Source organism: Streptopelia decaocto (assembly GCF_964273445.1).
Source record: "Streptopelia decaocto genome assembly, chromosome: 25".
NCBI lineage: Eukaryota > Metazoa > Chordata > Aves > Columbiformes > Columbidae > Streptopelia > Streptopelia decaocto.
Window position 1 is genome coordinate 4,136,461 of NC_138680.1, and position 13,025 is coordinate 4,149,485.

The window sequence follows — 13,025 nt, forward strand, 5'->3', positions numbered from 1 at the left end:
TCCACCACTGAGGAGGCTGAAGTTTATCCTTTGGAATAAAAGGGTTTATACAGTTTTTTTATTAACATGGAAACACACAAAACACAAAACTTGAGAGCAATACCATCTCATTTTGAGTTACTAAAATGTAGACTAAGGAAAAATCTTGCTAAGGAGAGTGATGTACATTGCGAAGAGTAAGACTTAGATTACGGATCAGAGATAAATGTGCTGCTGTGATGTCCTGATGGAAGATAAAGTAGAAAGTGGCATCTGTACCTGTCACTCCCCTTGTGCTTTCACTGCCATGCACCCTGTCCAGCTGCGAGGGGGTTAAACTGCACGACAGAACAATGCAGAGATCCTGAGATGCTCTCCGGTCTTACTGAGCTTTAGAGAAGCAGATATGAGCTTTCTGACGGGAAATCTAAATGATATATTCAGATATGTGTGTATACACAGGAAATTATTCAGCCACTAGGTGTCCTAACGCAGAGCTGCAAATCCAGCATGAGCAACGGCGCACAGAAATTAGAGCTGGCACCCAAACTACACAGCGAGGGGGTTCTGGTCCCTGTGTTCTCAGTTCCTAGAATGGTGCTGAAGAGACCAAAACACAACCGAAAGTGAAAGTATTCACAGAGGCTCAGACGCAGGCTGCGACCGGATCGCTAATTGCATCTGTATATGTTATATTTTAATAATGATATAGCAGATGCTATGGCAACTCGGTCTGTTAGGGACGTGCCTGGATCCAGTATTGTGTCTTGCTGCTAAATATTTTTTTATTGTACTTGGGTTAGTAGGTCCTAATATTTTGTAAGATTTTTTTACAAAATCTTATAAACATACAGACCCAGTTCCAAAGGAAATTCAACCTGGAAATCGGATCTTATGCAGAGGATTGAGGGATATTGCACAAGAAGAGAATGATGAAACTTTTCTTTGATATAATTTATTTTTTAATAATCTACGTTATAAGTTGTGAAAACACAAGAGCCTCATCTTGAAGCTGCTGTCTCCACCTGCAGAACGTTCAGCAATCACGAGGTGAAAACGGGTTGCAAAACAGGTGTCCCGTGCTCAGCAAGAGCTTTGGGGGCAAAGCTCATGGCAGAGATGGAGCCGTGGTTGCCCAGAACCGATATCCGGCCATTGCCTTTGACTGTTGGCCTGACAGAGCACAGTCCTTGAAGGGGGAGGCATGAGGGACCATGTTCTTTAACTGCCAGCTGATCCCAAGCTCCTCACTAACCCGCCTCTGTATGTTTTACAGAGAGAGCCCTGTAGAATAGCACAGAGGCAGCTATAGACTTTCATAAGCTTGAGGGCAAAGGAAGAACAGGCTGAATTTCAGCTGTTTCTGCATATTCATGATGTCTTGTGGGATGCTGCACACATCTGCTGGCGCTCGGTGGTGCATACGAATGGGTTTGGTCAGACTGAGCGGCTGCTCTGCCCCGTAACCGGGTTCGGAGAGCACCGGCCGCTCCCAACCCAAGGCAGCGGAGTTTCCACGCTCCCGTCTCCCAAACACTGGTGCACGGGCTCTTCCTGAGCTGGATGGAGGTTGCTCCTACAATATATTGGTTTTAATATTCACTGATGTGCTTATTGCCCATGAATTTGGCTAATTCCTTTTGAGCCCTGCTCTTGTGTCCTCTGGGATTGCTTTATAAAATATGTATAAATATGACTGTGATAAAGACCTCCACAACTAACAATAGGCCAGGATGGAGTTAGGCTTCAGTAATGACCTAAAGCACAAGTGTAGGGTGTGTTTTCATTTGCAGGAGCTGCAAAATGAAGCAGCTGTCTCGCCACAATGGCCCTCCCCAGCCTATTATCTGACATACAGGTGATGGGAATTCTGATTTATTGCACATCACAGGTGGGTTACTCCAAGGTCATGCATCAACTAAGAGACAAAACATAATCACCTGGCTGCAAATCTTTATGCTGCACTTCTGAAGAAAGACTGAAAGCGCCTTTGCAAACTCAGCTTCGCTTTGTAAAGCGCTGCATGTTGAATAAGTTAATGTGGTTGAAGACTGTAGGAACGTCTTTAGCGACCGGCTCAGTGGTGTAACCTGAGGGGCAGAGATGTGCTCAGAAGCAGCAGCAGAGTGAGGCGGAGGCAGAGCAGAGGCTGCAGACTCTGGGTTACATGTTCTGTCTGTCTGTCCCTTTGGCACTTTCCTGCTGTCCAGGCACGTGGCTGCTGTGATCAGTGTATTCAAGAAAACTGCTTTGGTTCTGTCTGGTTGTCCCATTTGATTTCTGTTCGGTGTCCCTTTTTTCACCAGATGCATCAAACTTTAGGCTTTCGGATTCTAGGAGATCTAGAATCCCAGATGTGGAACATGGACTCGCTCATAAAGTGAATATTGCTCATGGTAAAGTTTAACCCTTGAAGTGCTAGAGAAGAACAAACATCTTCCTTGCAGCATTTTCACCTTCTGCATTATTTGTTTTCCATTTTCCTCTGTTAATGCCATCGATTCTCTTTGGCTGGACTGGACTCGTCTCTCATTCTTGCTCACACTGACACATGCAGGCTCGTGCTTTCCTCCCGTTCCAGCACATCCCAGGCACTGCGGAGCTTTGTTTCCATGGGGTGCTGTGTGTTCTCGCTGGGCACCAATGCTGCAGGAACGTACCAGCTGCATTCCACCAGCTCCGAAGCTGCTTCTCCTTCCACCCCGAGACTGGATCTTTGTGGAATATTGTGCTTATTTATGTTTCCAAGTGCACTGATTGAAGTTACCAGCTGTTGCCCTTTTTTCTCCTTTCGCTCTCTCCTTCCCCATCATAATTGCTTTATAAACTGAGAACTTGATATTTTTATCAAAAGCACCAAACACTGACTCAGTGGCATAGGCAAAAATAGATAATTACTTGGGCTTGAAGCAAAAGTGGCTGGATGTATGCACTAGAAAGTAGGGCCGTGTTGCTGACGTGCTAGGACTTTAAAGGAGCATGCTAGATGTTCTGACATGTAAAACCTTCCTTGTGTATCTTCCCAGTGCTGGTCCTTGATGTTTGACCTAAAAGGCTGTTGAAAAATATGTATTTTTCATGTATTTGCTCTTTGCCTTTGTAGTTCTGTTCTCCATTGTGAGCTGAAGTCCAGCAAACTCACGATAGAAAGGGAAGAAGAGATCTTCTGATGTGCTGTTCTCAGACATTGATTTTTTTTCCTCTTAAAATTCTGTTTACAAATTCCTTTTGCTTTAATTATTTGTTTCCTCCTGCAAACAGCACGAAGGCGCCTGCCCGAGGGCCGAGGGACAGGCCTTGCTCCTGAGTGTGTGTAACTAATCCTACTACACTTTTCCACAATTTATCAGTCAAGGATTTCAACACATTTTATAACTGGTAACCAAGTCCCCTCACACTTGAGCCATGTGCAGGCTTTCAGTTGTGTGACGCTGGGCAGAGTGAACTTGGTACAGTGGCCCAGGTGTAAAGATGGATGGGAATAAGCCCTTATGGTCTTGGCACCTGGTGAAAATGGAGTTTATTTCCAAAAGAGAGGGAAATGGAGAGCAAATCCAGTATTTCAGGGGTATTTAGCACACCGATGTGACATTGTAATATCTTGGCTAGGAATATACCCTCTTCATCACCAAAAGTTGCTCCTTTGATAACTTTTCTTTGAGTGGTGCCTTTGTCTTCCAGTTTCTTATTGAACAAATCTCTTCAGAATAGAACAGCAGCGATTTCCCTTGAGCATGCTGATGAATTTTTGGCCTTATACTTCGCTTAGATGTATGTTATGCTTCCCTAACAAATATATAATAAAAATATTGATATGCAATTAGATGGGGGGAAGGGAGAGTGAAACAGTGACACTCCTGGCAAGAAACAGAATTTTTGATCACAGCCCCATGCAATATTAATAAAGACGGCACAAAATGTGTTTGCTTTGGGTGTGGGGGACGGCTGTTGTTGTATGTTCTTGTTATAATAGTACTACTTTGCTTTTTTAAGGGGTTTGTGCCCAAATATCTGCATTTATCAGGCTGAGAGGCTAAAATAAGCTCCAGAAAGTCGAGAAGCCCCGTGAATGCAGCTGAGGGGCCACATCCAGCCCCCGCCGGGTTCACCGCGTTGTGCTGCAGCCTCGGCTCGCAGGGGAGGTTTTTCCGCCGTTTCCCTCTCGCTCGCCCGGTGCTGGAGCCGAAGGGTTCGGGGGGACCCGGGGGGCTCGGGGCGGGGCCGGGGGCGCTCACCTGGTCCCGCTCCCCCCGGTCCCGGCGCAGAGCCCGCCCAGCGCGCCCCTAATTGGCTGCGGGGGAGGGGCGGCTCATTAGGGATGCGGGCGCGCTAGTCGGCGGCGGCCGGAGCGCGGAGCGCAGCGCAAGAGCGGAGCGCAGCCCCTGCCCGCAGCGTCCCCCGCATCTGGAGAGAGAAAGGGCGGGAGAGGGGGAGGAAAGGCAAAAAGGCACAAAGCCAAAAGAAAAAAAAAGCAGAAAAAAAAAGGCGAATTATTCGGCTTGAGCTCGACTGCGGAGGGAGCGGGAGGAGACTGGCGCCCCTTCCCCTCGCACCGGCCGGAGCGGAGCAGGAGGCGCGGGGGCCAGCATGCGAGGGGCTGCGAGGAGCAGCCGCCCCCTGCGCCCGGAGCGGCGGCCGCTGCTGTTGCTGCTGGGGCTGTGCAGCTGGGCGGCTGCTGCCCCGCGAGGTGAGCGGGACCCGCGCCCCAGCCCCGCAACTTCGCGGCGGGAGCGCTCGCGCTTCGGGGTGGCGGGTGGGGGGTCCCACCGGTTGCTCCGCGGGACCGGCTGTGCGGGAACGGGGGACACCGGGACACCACCGCAAACCCCGGCCGTGGGAAGGGGCTGCGGGGCCGGGGGTGGGCGAGAACCGCGGTTGCGCGGGTGTTCGGATCCCGGGATGCGGTCTGGCAGGCAGCGCCGCTCCGGGCTGCGGAGGGCACGGGCGTCCATGGGAGCCCAGCGTGTGCCGGGTGCCTTGGACATCGCCTTCAGGAAATATCCACGATAATCGCAGTGACTGGGGGGTTTGGGGGGTTCGGTGACCTCTTCTGGCCGTGAGGGTGGAACTGCCTGTCAAACAGCAAGTGCCCGATGTGGGATGTGCATATGCACGAGCTTGTGTGTTTTTTATGTACGTGTAAGGTGGATATTTGAGATGCTCCGAATCCTTTTTTTATTCAACTTTTTTCCTGGTAAACCACTTGAGTGAAATAATCTCTTTAGGGCAAATAGCCAAAGGGTGTCAACAGCTCCCCATCACCTGCATCCCGGGTATCCTGGCTGGTGTATCCGGACATCTCCAGGTATCACAAGCCCTGGGAAGCAGGGCTGGGCGGGTTTCTAGTGTCGTGTTGTCCTTTTTGGAGGAAGGTGCCTGTTGTTGATAAGACACAGTTTCTGTGTTTAGAGTCTGTAGTGGTATGTTCATTACAAATGGCTCATTTTTGCAAAGCAGGGTAATCAGCCTGGTAAATCCTGAGAGATTCCTCTGGGTGTCTGGACACCAGTCCCTCTGTGGGGTCTTTGCCTGCTGGGGCTCTGCTTCCATCTACCTGTGTACAGACTGCACTGGGTTTGGTCTCTGGGTAGGGTGTCACCCTCTGGTGGGTTGTGACACGTTCCCACAGCTCCTGGGAACGTTTTTGCCACCTCATCTGCTGTGTCCTCTCGTTCGAGTCCAAAACTGGCCCAGCAGAGGGGAAATCTGAGAGGCTTTTGTGTCACTGGCAAAATTATGGCCCTATGGTTCTGGCACCGCGTGGAGTACGGTCAGGATAGGGCCCTGTGCCACCCGAGATCTCGCACTGCGGGTTGTGCGGAGCGGGATGACTCTGCTGGGCTGTTAAGGAACGTGTTTCGACTGTTTCTTACGGTTTGCCGGGCAGGACGTTTCCAGTTGTAGGCTGGAGCAGGCGGGTGTTGCTGTTGTTCTGAGGAGCGGTAGGTTTTTATCAGCCAGGTGGCTGTAGTCCCCGAGTTGGGATGTTGCACAGTGTTTACTTGTAGCTTTGGCTTAAGCTCTTAAGCTCGGTTAACCCTTTGAGCTGCAAGACTTTGGTTTATGGAGTCGGCCAATAGCTGCCTATTGTATTCCAGGGTTCTATTCTGAACGAGGTTTAAAGAAAAATGAAGTTATTGTAGATACCTTTGCACAGCATTTTAAATCTATGGGAATGAACATACATGTGTAGCTTTGGACTTTTATTTTACAGCAAAAATTGCATAGGCATGGTGGTAATTTGAAAATCATAAGAAAGTCGCTAATATTCATTATCTCATTGATGCATTGTAACTAATTTTGGGTTGCATGGATCTGGATAAAGATCTCTATAAAATGTGGACATTAGTATTTTTGTGTCTTGATATTAAAGCCTAGAGCTCTGTTACACGGTGGTCGTAGATCTGGGTATGTTTTGTTGTCAATAAGCACGGGTTAGGGAATTTCCTTCTCCAGGAGTCTGGCACTTACTGTACAGTGGTAGCCACTGCATATTGCTGCTGATTTTACTGTGATAAGATGCTCTGCTAAGCCACCTAATGGCAAACGGGTGGGTCTGTGGACAGGGAGCTGGTGAAGCGTCTCCTCTTAGGCTGGAAATTGTTGGGGTTTTGAAGTTGTTTTAAAATAGAAAAGCACTGATAACGTGCAGCCTAGAGATCTGCTGGTTTGAAGTACTGTTCTGCATCCAGGAACCAAGAAGACAAACCAGCCTCTGATCAACAGAGCTCATGGAGATGTAACGCTTGATTTAGAAAGGCAAAACCAGCAAATTCTATTGATACTGAAAAAAACCTAGTGGTGAAGACAGGCCCGGTGTGCAATTTATTTGCATCCCGATTGTACCTTTTGTCTTGCATTTAAAAATGTCCTTGTGCAAACTAGATGAGCCCCATTTGTTTCCTCACAAGCGCGCTAGGATTGCATTGGTGTATCTGCGAATTCTGTCCGTGTTTGCGGGGTCCTGGCTCGCCAGCAGCTCGGAGCCGCGCGGGAGCGAGCGCCGGTGCTGCGTTCGGGAATGGTGCTGCTTTGCTGCACCAGCTCTGCCTCAGTTCACCCAGCATTAACGGAGCGGGAGGGCTTTGGTGGCCTGATTCCTCCATCCAAAAGCAAGTATGTTATTTCCCTTGCTTTATTAGACTCTCCCAAGTTGTCTTTCTCTGTTCCTGGTACCCTGCTGAGAGTAAAGCTGTTTGATTATTTGTAAGTACTTTCAACAGTTTGCGATGTGAAATATTTCTGACGTGCCAGCCCCAATACACACCGTGTCAGCATATTGAATTATTTGATCTCAAAGTATGCATGTCGTTAATATCTCAGCTAGGTGGGGGCATGAGGTATCCTTAATGAGTGATACGGGAGTAAACGAGAATTAGGGCAAGACATGGGTGCTATAGGAATCTCTTATATGATCTTGCTCAAATCACTCCATTTGGATAATGTTATGTTTTGTTCCTTTAGTACAAAGCGTTCATTAAAACAACAAACCACGTGCTCGGCTTTGAACCTTCCGCTCGCCCTGCGCTGTGTAGCATCTTCTGCCGATTTGTCCATCAATATTTGTGTTATTTAGCTTTGTAACTGATCAGAAAATAACCTTCCTGTACTTGTGGCTTTGTCTACTAACCAGTTGGTGTTTCTCGGCCCTTGGGGGTGACACAGGCTCAGTCTGCAGGTGCTGCAGGGCTGGGTGTTCACGGCCAGAGCACCCCGGGCTGTGCAGGGCTGGGTGTTCACAGCCAGAGCACCCCGGGCTGTGCAGGGCTGGGTGTTCACAGCCGGAGCACCCCGGGCTGTGCAGGGCTGGGTGTTCACGGCCAGAGCACCCCGGGCTGTGCAGGGCTGGGTGTTCACAGCCAGAGCACCCCGGGCTGTGCAGGGCTGGGTGTTCACAGCCAGAGCACCCCGGGCTGTGCAGGGCTGGGTGTTCACGGCCAGAGCACCCCGGGCTGGGCAGGGCTGGGTGTTCACGGCCAGAGCACCCCGGGCTGGGCAGGGCTGGGTGTTCACGGCCAGAGCACCCCGGGCTGGGCAGGGCTGGGTGTTCACGGCCAGAGCACCCCGGGCTGTGCAGGGCTGGGTGTTCACGGCCAGAGCACCCCGGGCTGTGCAGGGCTGGGTGTTCACAGCCAGAGCACCCCGGGCTGTGCAGGGCTGGGTGTTCACAGCCGGAGCACCCCGGGCTGTGCAGGGCTGGGTGTTCACAGCCGGAGCACCCCGGGCTGGGCAGGGCTGGGTGTTCACAGCCGGAGCACCCCGGGCTGGGCAGGGCTGGGTGTTCACAGCCAGAGCACCCCGGGCTGTGCAGGGCTGGGTGTTCACGGCCAGAGCACCCCGGGCTGTGCAGGGCTGGGTGTTCACGGCCAGAGCACCCCGGGCTGTGCAGGGCTGGGTGTTCACAGCCAGAGCACCCCGGGCTGTGCAGGGCTGGGTGTTCACAGCCAGAGCACCCCGGGCTGGGCAGGGCTGGGTGTTCACAGCCAGAGCACCCCGGGCTGTGCAGGGCTGGGTGTTCACGGCCAGAGCACCCCGGGCTGTGCAGGGCTGGGTGTTCACAGCCAGAGCACCCCGGGCTGGGCAGGGCTGGGTGTTCACAGCCAGAGCAGCTGAGGTTTGGAAGGGGTGGATTTTCTATCTGCCTGCTCGTACATGGGCTCAAGAGATGTGTAATTTCTGTCTCTTCAGATGTAGAGAATAAAGCTTGATCTGTACAGGGTGAAATGAGCTTTCCTTGCTAGGAAAGAAGATTTTCCATCTTCATACAGTGGGAGGACTTTGGATCAAGACAGATTTTCAGCAGGGCAGAATATGAACTAATCTGATGATGTTTTCCCAGTGAGTTACGGAAGGCAAGCACAAATACATGCTAAGATGGAAAATTACTTACGGTGCAAAGGTTTCTTGGGGCCACTTGATGTGTCTTTCGTGTATTTTCAGCCCTGCTTTCTGGTGACAGGTGGAGTCTGAGGAAAAGAACAGAATTTTAACAGCAGAGGTTGCTGTTTCAGTTGCTTTTAGATGCTGCTGCTGTTGCAGGGAAGCAGATGGTCGGATTCATTTGTATAGAATACAAAGATGTTTCATTTTCTATTTATACTTTTAAAGAACTCTAATAGTCATGTAGTATTGTGTGGCCTTAGCTTGCTTTTGGATGATCAGGCAGTATCTAGTGAATTTGCTCACGCAAGGATCCTTTGTGCCACACTTGGTGGGTGTTGAGGCAGAGCAATACCAAATGAAGGCGGTGCCTGCGTTTGGCCCCGGCTCCAGCGCCCCTCCTGGCCCCGGCTCCAGAGCCCCTCCTGGCCCCGGCTCCAGCGCCCTCCTGGCCTCGCAGAAAGTGGCTTCGTGCTTCCCTTTCTGGAGGTGACAATTGACTTTTCTTGCCCTGTGGCTGGTGTAATTGGAAATGGGCTCTGCACTTGGAAGGCCTGATGGATGCTTTGAGACTTGAAATGCTGTAATGAAAGAGCACAATTAATGTGTAGATAAAGCTTATTTAATGTGTCTAGACATAAAAAGTGTAATCGAAATGAATGGGAATAGTGTAGCTGCACTCTGTTTCTTCCTATCCATGCCTGTTTTAAAGAAGCCATAGGAACAACAATAGGAAAACTTCTGAAAAATGGTTTCTGCCTTTCCGTGAGAGCTGCTTTTTGCCTTTGTGCTGGAATGAAAATCATATTGAATATCTTTGATGTCTACCCTGTGTTGAATGTCAGAAAGCTGTTAGAAAAAGCTGCTCCCGGTTGATGAGAACCTTATTGGCACAAGGATAAAGGAAACTGTTTTGGGTTTGGTGTGCGTGTGTTTCAGTGCTCGCTGCACAGAGCAGTGGAACACCATGCAGGTTGCTGTCCGTAAACGGTTAACAAAGTGCTATCTTACCTGTCTCTGGTTGGATATGCTTAGGTTTTCTCAGCAGAAAGTGCTTTTGTGGATGTAACGCTTTTCCTCCGTGAGCTCTTCTGCCTGTGAAATTGAATTGCTTGGCTCTTGGCAGACAATGAACATAAAAAGAGCAAACATGGAGATTTCTCAGAACCTGGGAACAGTTATTCACAAAATTGCTTCTATATGTACACCATTCCTAACGAGAAATTGCATTATAGAAAAACAAATTTGCTCTATTAATTGAATTCAGTCTTCCATATAAACCCGTTCTGCCTTGCGGTTGAACAGACGCGCCTGTGACCGCTGTGGTGACAGATGCTCAGGGTGGCTGTTCTAGGCCGGGTTTAGAACCGCTGCACATCTGTGCTAAGCCATTGCCCTTTGAAACATGGACTTCAGCATCTAATTCAGGAGCTATTTGCTGGTGATGTACTATAAGGTGTTCACTGCTGCTGACATAGCTAATGCTGCTTTTCAGTTGGAACTTTCTGGTTCGTATCTTTTTGGTTTGTAGCACCGTGTCCTCACTGAGCCTTGCAGAGAAAGTCCTGAGCTTGTTATTCACATCGTGTAGTTCTCAGGGCTTAGGAATTTTGAAAAAATATGGATTTGTTAAAATAGCTTTCTAATTCTGGAGTGTAATTATTTTCCCTGGATAATTATGCATTTTTAAGATTTTTTGAGTCTGCTTATATGGTTCATAGGCAAATGATCAGTAATTTCCATTCTATAAAAAAGAGTGAAAGTAGCTGACAAGTACTGCAGTGGTAAGTACAGCAGTGCACAAAGCTCTTAGTTCCCATTATAAACCAGAGAACGCTGATACAGTCAATGGGTCAAGTCTGTAGATCCCAAAGTGAATAACTTGGTGTATCTGAAGCTGAGAAGCAGCAGCACGAGGTGAGATTCTCTGCCGCATCCACCCTGGCTGGCCGGACAGAGCCCTGCAGGTTCTAACACATAGCTGTAGTATCTTAAAACTGGGAGCAAGTTACTCTTTCCAGTTGTCAGCTGGTGACGTAGTTTATAGTTGCACTGAACACCCAGAGGCATTCCATTAATACTGAATTTGCCGCAGCAACAGCAAAACTCCTTCTGCTCCCACTATGATATTAAAAATGTAGGGCTTATTTTGTGTCAAACGAGCTAACAAAATAAAAGATGAATTGTAAGTATTTAATCTGTCAGCATCAATGAATCTAAGAGGATTATCATTCCATTACGGCTAATAGATTTTTTCCAAAGATAACTTTGCTACTTGACTTGCCTATTTCCGTGAAGATTGTTACAGATCTAATTTAGACTACAATTTAAATATCCCTGCTCTATTTTGATTGAATCTGAGAGTTTGTAATGTGGTACCTGGCTTATGTTGATAACTTTGCTTCAGTCACTTGAAGACAAGCTCCTCATCCTGGCACCTTCAGTTCTTCATAAAGATGGTGTGGTGTTTTCTATTTCAAGTTGTATTATACTGAGCATGACTTAACAGTGAGAGCTCGAGAGCTGTAACTGGAGCCCATGCCAGCCTTCCTTGCTTCCCTTCTGAGCAATTAGTGAGAGATTGGAACAGCAAGAGCAAAGATCAGGATCACCCTCCTGCTCCATAACAGGAGCAGTGAAAGTCCCATTGGTGTTCCCCGCTATAAGGAAAAGGCCCTGAAGATTGAGATTCTTATCTCCTTGTCATCTCTTCATCCAGCTCTTGGAGTGGACAGTGAGGCGTTAAGATTTTTTGAGACAAACAGATGTACCTTCATTTGATGCCTCAAAGAGTGGGAACACGTGTATCTTCCTTCCACCTCCCCAGACGGTGGCGGAGGAGAAGGTACAAAGAGGTGGAGAAGCTTTGCGATTCTGGACGGAGCCTGAGCTGGAGCTGTTGACTGCAGTAACTGGGATAAAGCCCTCGCAAAGGTCTTGAGGTTTAACGATCAGAAGTGCTGTGGTAAAGGGGGAACACGTGGTGTCAGATATCAGTCACAGCAAATAAATTCCCCTCTCGCGTTACGTGCTGAATTCTTCACCAGAAGGCTATCACAAGATTTTGCGGCATGCATGAGATGTCAGTCGTTTGTACGTGGAAACGAAGGCGGCTGTAGCGATGCCAGCCCCCGGGAGCGGCAGTGGGGCACCGGCTGGTGAAACCGTCTGAGCCACGTATGGCTGGACTGATGCTCCCACCAAATTCAGAACTAGCAGATCCTTAGTCCTTTGAGAAGACAGCCCAGAGATCAATGGAGATGGCTCTGATGTACGGCCGTGTCTGCAGCGACGTGACGCTCCTGGCTGGCTTTGCCGTTGCAGGCAGAACAGCCCCGGCAGTCGGGAACCGATTGAAATACAGCCGTGCTCCTTAGCACTTCTGCCCCTTGAAGATATGAAAGCACTTGAGGGATTTTGTGTTTTTTCAAAGGGCAGGAGCAACGATAGTGAAAGGAGCGGGGACAGAAAACTGACTGCTCTACCTCTGTATTTTTTGAAAGTGCTCTTACTGAAACACTCTATAAATGTTCTCCAGCATCTTCTGGCTGAACGAAGGGGCAGTGGAGGCAAAAGGTGAAGGACCTTTTTGCTGACCAGATGTTATTGTCTGTCTGCACACGCATGGCGTAGGCTATTTGCTGTTTTTCTTAGAGACTTAACTCATATAAAATAAGACTAAATGTTTTGGAGGCACATCCAGAGTCCTGCTGTTGCCCACAATGGTGGCACTGAGCCCCCACGGATGAAACCATAGCCATTGAGAACCTGGCCTTTGTTTTTTAAACCCTTTGGAAGATCTATATTTCAAATGCTTTCTCAGGCTTTACGTGCGTGTCCTGGAATCCACGTGTGATATCAGCCGGGAAGCAACGTCTGAAACCCATGAAGAGGGCTGCAATATTCTAATTTATGGCCAGTACCTTTCTGTGCCCGGTGAACCATTCAGCTCTTTCCGCCTGTGAAACGCTCCTGCCCTGCAGCACGTTCTGAACACACCCCGGTTGCCAGTGCCACGTTCAGTTGTGTCTCAGCAACGGCTAATGAGCAAAGGTGGATTTTGAGCAGTACCAGCTCCTTTCTCTCAGCCTGCACTAGTTAATAACCTGGACTGTTTCACTGCTTATTGGACTCTCCTCCTTCTCCTCTCCATTTTTTAGCATATT

The 13,025-nt window shown here is 49.0% G+C and overlaps 1 protein-coding gene across 1 annotated transcript in view; it reads left to right on the forward strand.

Annotated features, from left to right (window-relative positions):
- Positions 1 to 4,449: 4,449 nt before the first annotated feature.
- UNC5D (unc-5 netrin receptor D) overlaps positions 4,450 to 13,025 on the forward strand; it is a 66,878-nt gene continuing 58,302 nt past the window's right edge. The window contains exon 1 of the mRNA XM_082072584.1: positions 4,450 to 4,666. Within this exon, the coding sequence (XP_081928710.1) occupies positions 4,567 to 4,666 (100 nt within the window). The 5' untranslated portion in view covers positions 4,450 to 4,566. The remainder of the gene's footprint in view (positions 4,667 to 13,025) is intronic.